The sequence below is a fragment of the Macrobrachium nipponense genome, chromosome 15, assembly GCF_015104395.2.
Source record: "Macrobrachium nipponense isolate FS-2020 chromosome 15, ASM1510439v2, whole genome shotgun sequence".
In the NCBI taxonomy this organism is placed as follows: Eukaryota; Metazoa; Arthropoda; class Malacostraca; order Decapoda; family Palaemonidae; genus Macrobrachium; species Macrobrachium nipponense.
In genome coordinates, this window is record NC_087208.1 from 11449414 (window position 1) to 11467914 (window position 18501).

Sequence of the window (18501 nt, forward strand, 5' to 3'; positions counted from 1 at the left end):
TCTGCATAGAGATTAACACTATTTCTCTTTTTAGTATGATCAGCCAAAGTTAGTTTTCCTTTTGTCAAGCTATATTCAAACCATTCATTAGATCTATGTTTGAGCTTTTGGTACCACATCATAATTTGCATGCCTTTCCACCACAACATGGTAGTCCTCCTCCCTCTCTTCTTCATTTGCTCTTATACATTTTGTTTATCAGAAATTCTAAACTTTGCTTGTATTTTGCAATCCTTAGCATTATCTTGAAACACCGCCTGGTAAATTTGGTACATATTATTGAGTTCACCCCAACACCTCTCCCCTTTTCCTGCAGGTTCCATGTGGTCAGTCTTCTTTTTTTTCCACTGCTTCTCTAGTTACAATAAACTTTACATCGCTTATATTGATTGTCAGTCCTTTCCTCTGCATTCCAACCTTACATCTTTTAAATTTTTAAAGTCTTTCTCTCCCATCCCACATACTCCTAGTCCCTTGTCCTTTGGGAGTGGAATAATAAAAGAACAACTATCATAATCTGACTTGAACATATCCATGGGAAGTTGTCCAGAAGGAAACATGTTAGGGGTGTCTCTCGTTCCCATTCCATTATTCTTATGCGAATAAAAACCTTCATCTTTTATTTTGGAGAATCTTCAGTGACTGTTTGCTCAGTCATGTAAATTTGTCAACCATCAGGACAAGAGGTCATTTGCTGGCACATTGCTATGACTATTGTTGTTGAGGCATTTTCCTATGTACTTTGGTTTGTTGATGCATTTGCACTGATAGTGTTAGTGTTGTTCTTTTGTAGATGCCAGTTGTGTTCCAAGAATCTGGGATCCCTGATTTGTTTCTTGCCATTCTCCTTGGGCTGCAACTTTTGTAGGGAAGATGAGCGAGGAATTGTCTGCCCCCTCTGCTGTGATGGGCCAGGTCTTAGGTCAGTCACTGGTTCTTTACTAATATTTGCTGTTTGCTTGGTTCCCCTGCTGTTGCATAGCCTAGATTCCCATACTCTTGGGAGTTAATGAAGGTATTTTATTCATTCTGTGGCTTACCCTTGGGACTGACCTTGCTCCTTTTTGGAGCGTTTGGTCATGATCAAAGGCTCCTTTCCTATTGTTCTTGTTGCTGGGTTTCTCCTTTTCACTGGATTTCTTTGCTACAGTTGCAGTTGGTGTTACACTTGGAGCTATAAGGATTCTCGTTTCAAGAGTGTACTCAGTTGTAGTGGAAGAATAGGATGAGAGGTAGCAAAGTAAGTGCAGGGTAAGGTAATGTAGACACACTCCCCCAGCCTCTTGTTCCTTTTGTCCAAAGTTGTCCACTTTCTCCTCACTTTGTCACCCTCCTCATCCTCTTAGTTCTTGGTCTACTAGAGATGAGGGAAGAGGAACCAGAGGATGTCCAATTGAACTTTTTACAGGTGTCACTCCTCTTTGGATATGTGTGATCTGGACTCTTCCTTTGTTTGTTGTGGCCCTGAGACTTGGTCGGTAGAATTGGTGTTTCCCATGGCTTCTGATCATTGTGGTTCTTCATAATGAGACTCTGTCCTAATTGGCTTGGGATACTGTGTTCCTGATGGGCTTGGCCTTCTCTAAACATTTTAGTGTTTTCCATGAATTTTCTAATACTGTCTTTTCATAGATTAGGTTTCCAGGCATTCTCAGCTTGGAATGTATCCATAGCTTAAGAGTGGCTAAAGGCTTTTATCAAATGTAATTGGTGGCAGTTTAATAGAAAAAGCTGTCTAAAATGGATCCACAGTAGTAGCAGTAGAATAGTGGGTAGTATTGAAGAATTACAGTATGTATAGTTTAATTGTTTATGATGAGAACCTTTCATGCTTTTTAAAATAGTTTTGAAATTAAAGCAGCTTATGTTACTCTGGTGTAGTGAATAGCAAATGCTGTTGTCAAGAAAACTATTTAGGGTTTGTTAAATCGTAGTAGTAATAAAAATAATAATTGGCATTCTTCCATTCTTATTTCAGCCATTGCCCCAGAAGAAATATGGAAGTGTTATTGTGATTGGTGCAGGAATTGCAGGGCTTGCTGCAGCGCAACAACTCAATTCATTTGGCTTTGAAGTTATTGTTTTGGAATCTCGAGTATGTATTGAAAGTTTCACAAAGCTCTGTTCACTGTAATCTATTTATAGTACTCCCCATATTTATGCTGGAAAAGGTTCCAGAACCTACCGTGGAATTGCAAAATCCACGGAAATGCAAAAATCCCCTTTAAAAATGCTTATATCTGCCAAATACCTTGTATCCCTTAAACTAAAATGCTTATAACTGCCTATTTTAACATTTTCATTGCTTAATTTGATAATTCAAATAAAAATATACCTTAAATTATCATAATAAATAATTTCATTTCAAACAAAAATACATCCCAAACCATCATCCCAAAACACCCAAAGTAACCCTACATTACAGTACTCTCCTACTATTGTTAATCTTAAGTAGGCTGTATACACCCTTAAAACACTTATACGTAATTGCCTATTTTAATAGTTTGTCGCCAAACTTGGCAGTACAAAAATATACCTTAACTATCATCCCAGAACATCCTAATATCATTTCAAAGTAATGTTGCAAAATTATGCACCAGTCTACAGCTGCTACTCCTAAGTATCCCATATCATTCAGGTGCACGTTTTCTTTGGCCTACGTAACTATGCACATTGTTCTGAGTATACATTTTATGTATATTGATCATTTCTTGTGTGGTAAGATGATTTTAAAATTATATTTACTGTACAGGTACAGAATTTAGGATTGTACTATTGTATAGATCATATCTAAAATACGTGGGTAGTTTAGAACGACAGGACACATACATGCCTCCAAACAGAATACTAGGTTTGTTATGTCATGTTAGTATTTTTGTAATTACATACAAATACATTTATGATAAAAAATTTATTTAATAAATTAAGTCCTTAGTTTATGTATTACATATTTTGGTTAGTCCTTGCCATCTCTCATAAATTTATTAAAAAATTCTGCTCTGATGAAAATTCAAAATTTGATATGAAATTTCAATTTCTTAAAAAGAAATGATAAAAATTCAAAATTCAACATGAAATAACAGTTTCTTGAAAAGTTTAGATCGAACTATTCTTTCTCTCTCTCTCTCTCTCTCTCTCTCTCTCTCTCTCTCTCTCTCTCTCTCTCTCTCTCTCTCTCTCCATATACGTAGTACTTTAAAGAGAAATTGCCGCAAAATATCTATAACATATTATTTCACTTACATAACCCATTTATATATTACTCTATTGAAGTAATCTCTCTCTCTCTCTCTCTCTCTCTCTCGTCTCTTCTCTCTCCATCCTCTCTCTCTCTCTCCTCATCATCTCTCCTTCTTCTCTCCCTCTCTCTCTCTCTTCTCTCTCTCTCTCCATATTCTTAGTACCTCTTTAAAGAGAAATTGCCGCATAATTAATCTATCTCATATTATTCACTTAAATAAGCCAATTATTATGTTCCCTCTAATTGAATTGTAATCACCATATCTATATCATATTATTTCACTTACATAATCCATTTATATGTTACTCTATTGAAGTAATCACCATAATATTTAAATTTCAAATTTCATACTTAGGCAACTGAATACCCCCAGGCTTCAGTACTGTAATAATTTTTCTGTGACAACATATAATCACTCTATTTCTCTAAGTGAAATATGAGTTACATTACATATCATAAACTTTTATGCACAAAATTAAAAATAATTTATTTAATAAATTAGTCTTTATAGCAACTAAATTATTTTCCTAAATAATTCTTTTGGTAATAAGTGTCGATCAATTGATTCTCAGAATGTAAACTTTGTGACGAGCATTTTCCAAAGGATAAAAATATACTTTGATTACTGTATTTTGCTGTGTGTTTATATAGTGTACATTAATTAATATTACAGTAAAGTAAGGGAATTTTTTAGCTCTTGAATGAACTATTCATTTATGAAATACAGTACAGTCATCAATTATGTGAGAATTTGGTCGATCCATCTCCTCGCAGAATTGGAAATTCGCATATTTCGAAACGCAAACCTTATGGGAATAATTCCATTAGGGCCAAGGCAAATGGCAACTTACCCAGTCAAACTTTTTCATACCACCCATTTTCAGTACTTTCTGTGTAGTACTATACTAATTTTTTCTAATATGAAATTGTTCTTATGGAAAAATAAAACATTAAAAAGACTTTAATAAATTGAAAAAGTTTAAAATTACACGCAGGATGGTGAAAACTCCCACACGTAAACAATGCCACCATTGGGTTCAAGTGTACTGTACGATACGGTCATTTCCTTTAAAAAACCTTTTGGATGGAATTTCCTCTACCTATCCCCAGCTAGAAAACCTTCAAACTCCTCTGTTTCATCATCTGTGAAGAGTTCTTTGGCTGAAGGAAGGCTTTGTGAACCATTTGAGGTTTGGGGGACTGACGGATTATGCTTGTCTTCACTCCCGTTAGGGCTAACAAACTTGGTTACGAACACCTGTCTCAGTTTCTTTGTCCAGCACGTTCATTATGTAATCGTTTCTATATAAATTTATTCTACGATAAAAAAGAACTGATGAAAATTCCAGATTTGATATGAAATTACCATTTCTTAAAAAGAAATGATAAAAATTCAAAATTCAACATGAAATGACAGTTTCTTGAAAAGTTTAGATCGAACTATTCTCTCTCTCTCTCTCTCTCTCTCTCGTCTCATCTCAATCTCTCTCTCATCGTTCTCTCTCTCTCTCCTCTCTCTCTCTCTCTCTACTCTCTCTCTCTCTCTCTCTCTCTCTCTCTCTCTCTCTCTCTCTCAAACACATCTGATTCTCTGTTAATCACTTTTACTAGTCATTTTCTTCAAAGCCTATTTCAACAGTAGAAAATAATAATGATCAAATGTCAAAGGTGAGTCAAAAGACGTTAACCTAGAAAAAACAATTCTTACTTCATGTTCAGCAATGACAGATTTCAAGTTGTTGTCTGCTGCCAAAATGGAAGTTGCTCCTTCCTTCATCTATAACTTAAGGGCAAGCTTTTTAGTTTTGAGAAAATAGGTCTTCCTCTTTGGCTGCTAGGCAGATGTATGCATGATGCGGATGATCAGAATACACCTTTTAGAATGAATTCTATCCTCCATGCAGCTATCGATGCCAAAGAGGATCTCTCCCCCAAAAGTGATACTAGGGTCCATCTAACTCCAACTGAAATGACTATAGTATATGTTTGGAGGGGTATTCTAAATTTCCAGGGCAAGCTTCCCAAAAAGGGATGCAAAGTTGTGGCATTTGATCAATTTCGTAATGAAATTATGAATAACATAAGAAGTGTCATTGCCACAGAATTAATATATAATACGTATATGATGCATGATTCTGAAAAGGAATTAAAGTCAGTCAAGTATACTCTGAACTGTTTAAGTATTGCATTCTGCAACCCAAAAGTGAGAGGGAATGCAAATGCTGCCCAAATAAGGTCTAATGTTGGAATTCTGACTGGAAACCACTAAATGGTCAGTTCGGAATACAAAACTTCATATCAAAACATGATAGGGGCTCCAATACTCATCCTTGATGATACTAATAAGACTTGATTAGATCCCTCAGTGCACATTTTCTCTCCCTATATAGTAAATATCTAATTATTGAGAGAGAAACTATGATTGAAGCTGTACATGTGATAGACTACAAACAGAAGTTATTTTCTTACCTGTGTCTACAACATTAAAAGCTATAGAAGACACCCTTTACCAGGACCCATTTTGCTCACCAAGTACACCCAGTCTTCTTTCCCTTCACTCTCAAAATTATCAATCTTGTAAAGACAGATTTTCAGAATTTTATAGTGACTAAAAGACCAGACACAATGGCAGGATTAAAATCATTTGCCATGGTCATCTCAGTTTTGGAAAACTCCACCAAGGAATGGGCAATGCTACAGTTCCTTTTTTATATAAAAGGAACTTTAGCATTTAGGACTGCTATGAGAAGTCAAAATGTTCCAGAAGCTATGGAAGCGCCTCAGTGGCGTGGTTGGTATGATGTTTGCATCCCACCTCAGTGGTCGCAGGTTTGTTTCTCGGCTTTCATTGAGGAGTGAGAGATGTGTCTTTCTGGTGATAGAAGTTCACTCTCGACGTGGTTCGGAAGTCACGTAAAGCCGTTGGTCCCATTGCTGAATAACCACTGGTTCCATGCAACATAAAAACACCATACAAAAAGAAACAGAAGCCATGGCAAGCATTCTGTGACACTTTAGTGGTGCATAAAACATGAATGGAAAAATTGGAAGGCTCCAACACGTTTCCCAGTGTAACTTCATTATTACATAATATGTAATCCCTTCTGTAAGGACCTGTTTGAGGAGTCTGTTATGTTTTAAAACTTAACCGCAAGTCCACCAACAGAATTGTACAGAGTACAGGCAGTCCCCAGTTATCAGCGTGGGTTTCATTCCTGATGGTGCGATGATAACTGAAAATCGTGGATAACCAAAAATCAGCAATAATAGCACCAGCCCTGGTTATTGGTGCTGATCCACAGTTATCAGTGCTGATAAGCAAGGATCGGCACCAAAATTCGGTGATAATAGCGCCAAGCCCTGGTTATTGGTGCCGATCCTCGTTGGTGCTGATAAAAAAGATTCGGCGCCGAAAATTCTGTTAACATTGTTGCTAGACAAGCACCATAAAACTGGATTGCTGATAACCGGGGACTGCCTGTAGTATATTTTGGGGAAAAGGGAAATTCAAGAAGCAAAAACCCAAAACTTCCCCTTACCAACCCAAAAAGGCTTATTATAAAAAAAATCCTATAAGCAATCTTATAAGCCTTCAGTCACCTCAACAGTTTTTCCTCATAAACAGGTAGGTGGTCAGAAGGGACAACAACAACGCCAAGAAAATCTTTTGCACAAGGTCCAAAAACCCCCTTATAGGATAAAGAAAACCAACACCTGGAATGTCTACCAAGGGCATAGGCATTGGAAGAGGTGGATCCAACAGGAATGGTATGATTGGGGGTCGACTTTGATGACACCACAAGCAATGGCAGTCTTCCTCTTGGGGACAAAGCATTAATTTCAAATGGGCTGAGGTGGAAATGGTCTCACCCCTCCCCTCCTTTAAAGTGGTTCTTCCAAAAATCAGACCCCTTGCTGGAAGGTTACTTGCAGAAAGGCCTTGTTAATGGGAGCCATAGAGAAACATGCATATATTCGTCACCAAGCATGTCTCTTCAGGTGTCCCCTAAAAAGGATTCCTCCAAACATAGAGTAATCCTAGACCTATCAACATTGAAGAAGCACATTGTTTACTAAAAATCTGATCCTTTCTGCCCATCCTAAGGTTACGGATTGAGAAAGATATGTACAGGTTCAAAGTCATGCCCTTTGGGTTAAACATTGCCATAAGAAATTTAACAAAATTAGTAACGCTAATTCTTTGAGAAATCAGGAACTATACACCCTACATAGACAACTGATCGATCTGGTTGCCTACAATAAAAGTTTGCTTTGAAAACCGAAGAGCAGTGGTCAACTGATTACAGTCAAAAGGTTTTATGATAAATTGGCAAACTCCTACCAATTTATCCTGGACGAGCAGTTTTCGTGCTTGCCTATCAATCTGGTGGTCTGAAGTTCGATTCTCGGCTGTGCCAACACGGAATCAGAGGAATTTATTTCTGGTGATAGAAATTCATTTCTCGATATAATGTGGTTCGGATCCCACAATAAACTGTAGGTCCCATTGCTAGGTAACCAATTGGTTCTTAGCCACATAAAAATATCTAATCCTTCGGGCCAGCCCTAGGAGAGCTGTTAATCAGCTCAGTGGTCTGGTAAAACTAAGATATACTTAACCCAGCAGCTGCTCTCAGTAGCTGGGACTGTGTTGGGATACTTTTCACGACTTGCTGTCTCAACCCATCATACTCAAAACAGAGTAAGGCAAGTCCTCAAAATGTTCCTTGCACAGCCTAGAGTTTCCAAATGGCAATTAGAATGTGTGACAAGCCTGTTGGAGTTTTCATCAATAATAGATTCAGTACTCAGATTACAATAAAAGATTGTGAACAAATTCCAGATCCAGTACTCAGATTACAACAAAAGAATGTGAACAAATTGTAGCTCTCACATGCAACAAACAAGATGTGAAACCAACCTTATCAAAAGAAAAGATTAAAAACATTGAGATACTTCGGTCTTGGTCCCAAAAGGAATCTCTGGCAAAATAGGTCAGCCTGACTCCTCAGTCTGTACAAGTGACAGTACACAGATGCCTTGTTGACAGGTTGGGAGGACATTGGGAGGATCGTCAGGTGGCAGGGAGGTGGTCAGCTACTTTGAGGAATTGTTGTATCAGTTTCTTGGAGCTGATGGCTATCTTTTTGTCTCTCAAGAAGAGATAGACATTTGGTTCATTATAGCCAACATGACTGCAATTCACCTCATAGGGTCTCTCAGTGTGATGTAGACTCCCTATCGTGAAAAACGACAGCCTCAACAGAGTGGATGTTCGCAACCACTTTTTAGAAAGCCAGTAAACTTCCATAACGGGAAGTGGACCTGTTTGCCAGATATGGGAATAAAAAAAGCTGCCAGTCAAGCAACAGTAAGATATCATCCTACAAAACAGGAACAAATGGAGAATGATACATCTTTTTCCTCCATTGTTCCAGATTTCGAAGGTGTTGAGCAAACTCTTAACCACTTAAATGGTGCCTCTGTTAGGTATGTATTGGCGTCAATGACCGGAAATCAGCGCATTTTGGTGCCAGAAATCACAGATTTTCCCTCACTAGACAAATGAAATAAAACCAGATCACCAATAACTGAGGCCACCGATAACCTGGGACTACAGGCAGTCCCTGGCTTACGACGGGTTCGACTTACGACGTTCCGAGGTTAAGGCGCTTTTCAATTATATTCATCAGAAATTATTTCTAGGGCTATGAGGCCTACAACGCTCATCTGGCACAAGAAAGATGACACCAAAAATGCAAAATAATCAATATTTGAAGGTTTTTTAGATGGAAAATGCAATAAGAATGCATTTTACATAGTTTTGAATGCACCCAAAGCATTAAAAGTAAGGTTTTCTTAGGATTTTTCACGATGTTCCGTCTTACGACGATTTTTGGCTTACAACACGTCTCAAGAACGGAACCCCAGTTGTAACCAGGGGACTGCCTGTAGTACCTGTATTTTGTACCGTAAAATTACTCACCCAAGATTGCTAGGTACCTAGTGCAAAAATATCTCTTTATAGAATGTATGGATAAATTATGTCCTTACTGAGAGCCCAGTCAGAATTTCTTGGGAACCGCTTAAATTTTCTTATCCCTTTTTGAAGACAAATACCTTGCGCTTGCAACAATCATGGCATACAAGGCAGCATTAACAGAATCATTGCTCTATATATATTTGGGATTGGCTCTGGTATAGAAGTCACTCCCTTCTGCAGCCCTTTGCACTGCAAAGACCCTCTTTTGAAAGGTTCCAATTATTTGGTCCCTGAACAAGGTGTTTAGACTTCAATCAGCCCCTCAATTCAGCAGACCCAATACAACCACAAGTCACAGGCTACAATAAGCGATCTTGACTGCATTAGCATCAGAAGTTTGTATGAGCAAACTGGGCTCTCATAGCCAATACATTTTGCAAACAGCTGACCATTTATTATAATTGTCCTCTGGCTTGTCTTTCCTGGTCAAGAATGAGAGTCCTGTAAGAAGGAAATCTCCTATTTCAAGTAAACTAAATTTAGAAAACAAAAAACGATGTCCAGTTCAAACACTTACAGTTACCTAAAGGTCACTGCGATCATACCAGAAGGTCCATTTTTTCTCTGTACTTTAGCAAATTGCCACAAGCTCGAACAAATTTGACTACAATGTTTATTGGTAGGTGGCTTGGTTAGTCCTGACCCATAGGCGCCACAGTGGCCCACCATGGGTCTTCCTAACAGGCTGGTATACTAACTGCCGCTGGGGAAGGTTTGACAATACTGCAACCACACCCAGCATGCTTAGGTAAGTCACTGCAGAACTTCACCCTTAACACTTAAGTTTGCATTTAGTGTCTTGATCTTTGCTACCAGACCTTACGGTATTTGAATAAAGAATGGTGCCTCAAAACATGTGACTTTTCCTCACACAAGAAATGTTTCTGGGTTGCTGGGATTAAAATTTGAGAGATTTTCATCACCTGTCAATTTCTTTGTAAAGTTCCTTGAGGACGAGATAGTGACTAAACTATCTAATAAGGGTTTTGACGTAGGGAAAAACCTATTTTTGGTAGTTGCTGTTGAGTCCTCAAAACTCTCCCACTTCCCTGATGAAAAGACATGGGGTTTGGGTAAGGGCATATCCTGCATTGACCAATGGAAAGGAATGGTTTCTTCGTCTGTTTCTGTTCCAATGTAAACAATATGACAGTACATATGCGCATAGCCACTTCTTCTTGCAGTTGTTGATGTAGGTAAACTGGGTTTAGCATTTGCTGAGGATAAGAGAAAATGCCCTCGTATCCTGAGTTCATTTATACTCTTATCATGTGTTATAATGTTTACCGTTACGACACAATACCTAGCAGCAAGACCAGCTAAAAGAGAATTCTTTGACATTAGTCTGGTCACCATGGAGCTCTGTTTAGACCATGGAAAGGTAACTCCTTGAGGAGTTAACAGCAGCTGCCAAAAATAGGTTTTTCCTACATAACAACCTGTTTTTGAGTTTTTTATGCTGTTTTATAGAGGAATCATTCAGTTGCAAAATGAAACCAAATTAAGAAATCTACCTTGAAAATTTTTAGAGCTACACATCTTTGAACAAAAAAAGGTACTACGTACATGTATAAGGTGTTTTCTGCATGTATCGCGTGGGTGAGTGGCTTTTTTCTTATGGAAAATATTACATAAGTGTGTTATTAATTTTTTTTATATTTTCCTTGCTATAATTACAACATTTTGCATTTCAGTTATTAGGTATACTATGGATCTACAATGACGACTTTTTTTTGCAAATAATATTTTGGGCAAAATATTTTTTGGGGAAAAGTGCCAAATTTTCACATATGATTTCTATTCATTATTTCACCTACGTGGAGTTATTTTTGGGGGGTTATGTATGCCATTGTATAGAACAATCATTTATTTGCAAAATAAAGCAAAATTGAGCAGTCTACCTTGAAAATTGTCAGAGCTACCTGTCTTTGAACAAAAAGGGTAAACAAACTTTTTGAAAATGTGATGCTATTTTGTCATTAATTTTTTCATATTTTCCTTGCTATAATTACAAATTTTTGCATTGCAATAACTAGGTAATTTACTTGGCTGTGCTATGGATATAAAATTAAGACTTTTGCAAATTGTTTGTTTGTGGTAAATGTTTTTAAGAGGAAAGTGCCAAATTTTCTTACATAATTTCTACTCATCATTCAACCTACATAAAAGTTCTTTTGGGAGGTATTTTGATTTGTACTCATAATTCAACCTACATAAAAGTTCTTTCTGGGCTTGACCTGTGTCGGCCTGTGAAATGGTTCCTTTGATACTATTTCTGAAGAATAAATATTGCTATTCATCCTAGAGAAAAAAGAAACAATATAATGCCAAGATAAATGGCTCGCTCACTTCTTATAGAAGTGTCGGTATAGTAAGGAGCGAGTGGAATCACTACCAGAGGTCCCTTGCATTTAGCTTCTTCCTTCGACAAAACCCCGAATAACTACGGAGGAGCCGTGCTACAGCTCCCGGTCTACTACTACCGTGAGCGCCTCCGACGCCTGAGACGACATTCCTTTCGATAGCGCGCGTTACACCAAACGTTAAATTTTTTCGGTGCTGTGTTTCGCTCTATTTGGATTTATTTGGATTTATTTTCAAGATGTCTTCAACTTCTGCTTCTAAGTTAAGTACTGTTTGGGGTTACTGATCTCATTTTATGATGATCTTCGTGTTTTATACATATTCGGAGCCTTATCGGCCGGTATGCCCCTCGACCGCATGGCGGTACGGGTTATCTCTTTCGGTCTTCCATACCGTTAGAGATTTCCCTTTTTCTCAGTACTTTAGATATGGTTACTTATACATAGTCTCTATATCTTTATGCAGTTAGTTTTTTAGTTAGGCCTCCACGGGGCACGCTCCGACCGCACGTTTCGGACCTTAGTCTAGCTACGCCTTAACATTGTTAGGAGTTTTATCAGTCACGATTGAGAGTCATATCATCTTAATTATTCTGATGTTCTCTCTTTCCTTCTCTAGTTCCTGATTACCTTTATAATATTATAGGTACTAGGTTGGCTAACATACACCATGCTTCGGTATGGCGATTAGCTTCCCATGTTATAATTTATTTTACCGTTAAGTTAGGCTTTCATACCCCAATTGTCGATTGGTGATTAGCCTGCCCCCGTTTTCTTGAACTAGAGGTTAAATTAGGCTAACATACCCCTTTCTTCGGATCGGCGATTAACCTAATTTTCTGTTTGCTTAGCTTCGTGTTCCCCGTGTTAGTCTAGCTTTAAGATATCGCTTTAATTTTATTTGATTGATTATTATAAATAATCCTATTTATATCAGTGATATTGATGTTGTTCCGACGGTTCTTCCCCACCTCGTATCTTTTACCTGGCTGGGAAGACCACCGTTTATCACGGTGAGCCACCCGGTTACGGGGTCCCCCTCCCGTCCCCCCTTTTCCCCCCTCCATACATTGCCATCCACGTCGATGGGTGATGACTCGTTTCTCACAGCTAGCGTCCGAGTCTGCATGAGAGGGGGTGACTCACGGGACTGTGGGGATCTCCCCTCCCCTACTGGTACTCTCACTCGTCACGTGCCTCGGGGGCTCGGGACTCCCCCCTTCCCCCTTCTTCTCCGTCCTTAACTGGCCGCTCAGGGGGAGGGCTCCCTACCCACTTCTTCCCTACTCTTTCCCCCTCAGTTCAGTCCGGCAGGTGTCTATCCGCCGCTACCGAACATAGAGAGGGGGGGAGGGAATCACTGGGTTCCTATCCACTTAGGATAGTTCACACGAGCACTTACTGATATAAGGGGTTTTTATTTTGTTTATTTTGTGTTATTTAATGTTTAGAATCTTTTGCGTTACTCCGGGGGGTTTTTTATTTCCGCCTCTCGTACTATCCCTTGCTTCGTTAGAAGTTTGACATTGCTCACTCAATATAATTAACTCCGGGCCATACGGAGAACTCCGGGCCCTACGGAGTCTATTTTTAGTCATATGACAAGTGAGCTTAGCGGAGGCAGAGACTTTCTTCCCCCCTCGTAATTTTTCTACGTAATATTCATACGTAGATCTCTATCCGTCGGTCCTACTCCGGCACCCACGGATGTTTGCATATTATTCCACCGGAGGTTGTCATTGGTACTCATGTATCCTTTGACTTACAGATGTTGTGCCAGGAGATTGGGTGCAGTGCCATCCTCAAGACCTATGCGGCCATATAGTATGCCGTTCTCATGCAGGATGTGCAGTGAAAGTGGAGGATTTTATCGTTTGGCATCATGAAGCTTGCCAAACCTGCTACTTTGCTAGTAGGAGATGCCTCACTAGTAGTAAGTTTCTTAGCACTTTCTTCATTCATTCGTCACCTGGAATACTTGTTGTTATATTATACCTTTCACATATGAGACACATATTCATATAATCTCAACACAACAGACATTCCTCCCCTATCCTCTCCCTAACTCTAGACCCTTTTTTACAGGGTTCTGATGAGAAGAAAAGAAGAAAGCTTTGTCGACTCTCAAAGCTTGGGTAGGGGGTTTGGCCGGAATTCTAAGGGCCGCCCCTACATTCTTACCCAGGATATGGCGGACCTAATATTCCCAGGAGCCAAGAAAGGATCAGTGGTGGACCCGAATAGCGGCCGCCCCTTTGCTGGCCGACCTTCAAGTCATGATCTCCCTACAGGAGGGGGATTTCCCAGAGGACGTTGCAGAAGACGTTGCGGCAATGAACCTCGACGTTGAACCCATGGCTATTGACTCCATGGGTACAGGTAAGGGTGTAGTAGGGGCAGCTCCCTGTGGGTTCTCAGGGCCCTTTCCTGAATTCCCTTTCTCCATCACCTTCTACTGATCCTTCTACTTCCACTTCTTTCCGGGGCTTCACTGAAGAGCAGCGGTCTGTCCGTCCTAAGGCTACTTCAGTGATCCCCAAGGCTAAGATGACCGAGGAGAAACTTAAAAAGTCTCTCCCAAGAAATCGGTCATCCTGACAGACACTATAACTCCGGCTCACCACCCCGGATCAGTTAGGTCAAGGGAGGCCTCTTCCTCTGCGTCGAGGTCCCCCAAACATAGATCACGTAAGGATCGGGCTCAAGTCCCTCTTTTGATCCCGAATCCTTTTCGGCTAACATTCTGGAGCAGGTGGGAGTGATCGTAGGGGCCTTGGTTGACAACAAGGTCGGCTCGGTGCTCTCCCAGCTCTCCAGTTCTGTTACGTCTTCCGGCCAGTCGATCCAATCGCTGGCGGAACGGCTGGCCGCTCAGGAGAATGCCATCGCCGGGATCCAAACCTCGATTGCGGCAGGTTCCCCTCTATCTGTGCCACCTTCTCCTCTTCCAATGCCAGATTCCAGCCAACTGCCGGAATTCAAGGCGGCCAACCCTTGGAGGATCGCTTCGTATGCCCCGTTTGTCAACGGAATGTTGACAATCGAAGGCATAGGAACTCGAAGGCGTGAGGACTTCGAGTTCCACCCCAGAGACCTTCAACCACCATTCATTGGCCTACGTCCGACTAACGGAAGCAGCGATGATGAGAGAGGACAAGGTTCCCAAGGAAAACAGTGATCCTTCCGAGAACAGCACAGCAGACTCTAATGAGAAGTCTGGAAGAATGGGGGTGTGAAAACACCCGCATCACAGCCTTTAGGAGTCCTTTCACCATTTTTACATCCGGTGGAAGGGACTCCGCTACCACTGACCCTTAAGGTAGTGGAAGCAACCTTTCAGGCCGCCCTGAAAGACGAGCCCCTGCCTCAAACTACGAGAGACGGAACCCACCTCTCTCTTAGTCCCAGGCTCCGGAGACGTACTTCGAAGGGGCGGGGCAGTTCCTACTTTCTCAGTAGGAAAACTAAAGGCGGACTGTGCCACCTCTCTCTTTAGTGAGAGACTCCCCAGGTTGTCGGACTCTCTCATCCAGATGGAGTACGACGCCCGGACTAGGCTCGCGAGATCCCTTTCCTCCATGACTATGGCAGAGATGACGGCTCTTGTATACCAACAAGAGCCGTTATTTAAAGTTTTGGCTAAAGGTCTGCTGCACACCATGCAGTGTGACCTTTACGACTTCCTCATAGCCAGGAGAAATTGTAGGAAGCACGTTCTGGCGGAAGCTACTATCCGCCATGAAACCGAATAAACTGATTGCTTCCTCAATTTGGGGAACAAGGACCTCTTTCCAGCACCAGTAGTAGCAGAAGTCCTTCATGAGGCTTCTAAGGTCAACCAGTGCCTCAAAGTCAGGTGGGGACTGGTAGCAAGCGGAGGCAGGAATCTTCTGGTCCTAACCCAAGGAACAAGAAGAACCAAGGAAGTTCTCTCCCTTCCAGCCTTCTCAACAAACGTTGGTTCAGGCAGTCCCAGCATCACAAGGGCAACCATCGTCGAAGGGTCAACAACAATACCTTGTTCTGACCCCTCAGTCCCAGCAATCTCAACCCTCCACTTCCTTTGCTGTCTCGCCAGCCTACAATTCCAACTATGAAAGCCAGAACTTTCAGGCTTTCAATAGGTTTGCGAGAGGCAGTAGAGCAAGAGGTGCCTCTCGATTCAGAGGATCCGGCAGGGCTGCTAACAGGGGAAGAGGTTTCCGAGGAGCAAGAGGTGGCCGCCCCTCGGCAAACCAGCAGTGAGAATCCCAAGGTAGGAGGGAGGCTGTACCTCTTCCGCCAGCGGTGGGGTTCAGTCCCTTGGGCTCAAAGTATAGTAACAAAGGGACTAGGTTGGGAGTTGGCTAGAGGGCCCTCCTCCAACCAACAGATTCTATCAAGCACCAACAACAGAATTGGTAGAGTATACCGAAGACCTCCTTCTCAAAGGAGTAGTCTCAAGAGTCAACAATTTAAAATTTCAAGGACGCTTGTTCAGCGTGCCAAAGAAAGACTCGGTAAACCGAAGAATCATCTTAGACTTGTCCCATCTGAACTTATTCATTCATTGCGACAAGTTCAGGATGCTGACCGTTTCGCAGGTACGGACCTTACTTCCCGTGGGGGCCGTCACAACCTCTATAGATCTTACAGATGCCTACTATCATGTTCCCATAGCCAGACACTTCCGTCCATTCCTAGGCTTCAAACTAGGCAACAGATCCTACTCCTTCAAGGTAATGCCATTCGGGCTCAACATAGCCCCCAGGATCTTCACCAAATTGGCGGAAGCAGTAGTGCAAGAGCTAAGGAAACAGGGAATAATGTTAGTGGACGATTGGCTTATTTGGGCAAAGAACCCCAAAGAATGCAAAGAAGCAACGGTCAGAGTGATCAAATTCCTGGAACATTTAGGTTTTCAAATAAACAAAACCAAGTCCAGACTAACACCGGAATCTCGATTCCAGTGGTTAGGCCTTCAGTGGGACTTACAATCGCACACTCTATCAATTCCGTCGTTGAAAAGGAAAGAAATTGCAAGAGCTACAAAACAATTTCTCAAACGACAACAAACATCCAGGAGGTGCCAGGAGAGGATCCTGGGCTCACTCCAGTTTGCATCAGTCACAGACGTTCTGCTCAGAGCCAAACTCAAAGATATAAACAGAGTATGGCGCTCAAGAGCGAATTGCAGATCACGGGACAAACTAGCCTTTATCCCAGCAATCTTACGGAAACGTCTCCGCCCCTGGACGGAGACAAAGAACCTTTCAAAAGCAATTCCTCTACAGTTTCCCCCTCCATCATTAGTGAATCCACACAGACGCCTCACTAACAGGGTGGGGAGGATACTCCCAGTACGAAAAAGTTCAAGGAACTTGGTCGTTAACATTCCGCCAGCTACATCAATGTACTGGAGGCCATGGCAGTATTCCTCACACTGAAACGACTCCGTCCGCCCAAGAACTCTCATTTCAAATTAGTTCTGGACAGTGCAGTAGTAGTACACTGCATCAACAGGGCGGATCCAAGTCAAGCCACTTGAACCATGTCATGATAGCCATCTTTTCTCTGGCATGCAAAAACAAATGGCACCTGTCAGCCACTCACCTGGCAGGAGTCAAGACGTAGTAGCAGACGCTCTATCACGCTCCGCTCCGTTGGAATCGGAGTGGACACTGGACAGGAGTTCATTCAATTGGATCAGTCTACAAGTCCCCAGACTCCAAGTAGACCTCTTCGCCACGGAGTCAAACCACAAACTCCCTTGTTACGTGGCACCCAACCTCGATCCTCTAGCATACGCTACGGATGCAATGATCCTCGATTGGAACGAATGGAAGAATATTTACCTCTTCCCTCCGGTGAACCTTCTCATGAAAGTTTTAGACAACTCAGGACATTCAAAGGCCAAGTAGCTCTAGTAGCTCCCAACTGGCCCAAGAGCAATTGGTTCCCTCTACTCCTAGAGTGAGACTCCGACCACTACGGATTCCCAACCCCAAACTAACCCAGTTAGTGCAAACTCAGACTGTGTCCGCTTCCTCAAGAATTCAGAAAACCCTAACTTTATGGATTTTCTGAAATTCGCAGCCATGAGGAATGCAGAAATTGATCCCAGAATATCTCATTCTTGGAATCAGATAAAAGAGAATCTACTCTCCGACAATATGATTCATCTGTCAAGAAACTAGCAGAGTTCCTTAAGTTGTCAAATTCTCAAGTCATGACAACGAACCTAGCCATAACTTTCTTCAGATCTTGTTTGAGAAAGGCTTAGCAGCAAGCACTATCACTACGACCAAATCAGCTCTTAAAAGATCTTCCAATTTGGTTTTAGCATAGACCTTACGGATTCGTACTTTACGTCCATACCAAAAGCTTGTGCTAGATTAAGACCATCAACGAGACCTAAATCAGTCTCTTGGTTCTTAAATGATGTCCTCAAACTGGCCTCGGACATTAACAATGACTCTTGCAATTATATATCCCTCCTGAGGAAAACCCTATTCTTATTAAGTTTAGCCTCCGGAGCTAGAATATCAGAACTGTCAGCTTTATCAAGGGAACCAGGCCACATTGAGTTCCTCCCCTCAGGGGAAGTCCTCTTATCCCCCAGATCGCCATTTTCTAGCCAAAAATGAAGACCCACAGGACAGATGGTCCTCGTGGAAAATCCTACCACTACCTCAAGACATTTCCCTTTGTCCTGTCAACTCATTTAAGAGCCTACCTAAGCAGAAACAACTCTGAAATCTTCAGGCCCATTGTTTCATTAGGAAGGGAGGTGGTACTTTATCCCTAAAAGGGATCAGGCAACAAATTTTATACTTCATTAAACAGGCCAATCCAGAGTCCTTTCCTCGGGCCCA

General features: G+C 41.4%; 1 protein-coding gene across 1 annotated transcript in view; it reads left to right on the top strand.

Annotated features, from left to right (window-relative positions):
- LOC135226955 (lysine-specific histone demethylase 1A-like) overlaps positions 1–18501 on the top strand; it is a gene marked incomplete in the record, with an annotated part of 193084 nt that overhangs the window by 55322 nt on the left and 119261 nt on the right. The window contains 1 exon segment of the mRNA XM_064266638.1: positions 1979–2095. Within this exon segment, the coding sequence (XP_064122708.1) occupies positions 1979–2095 (117 nt within the window).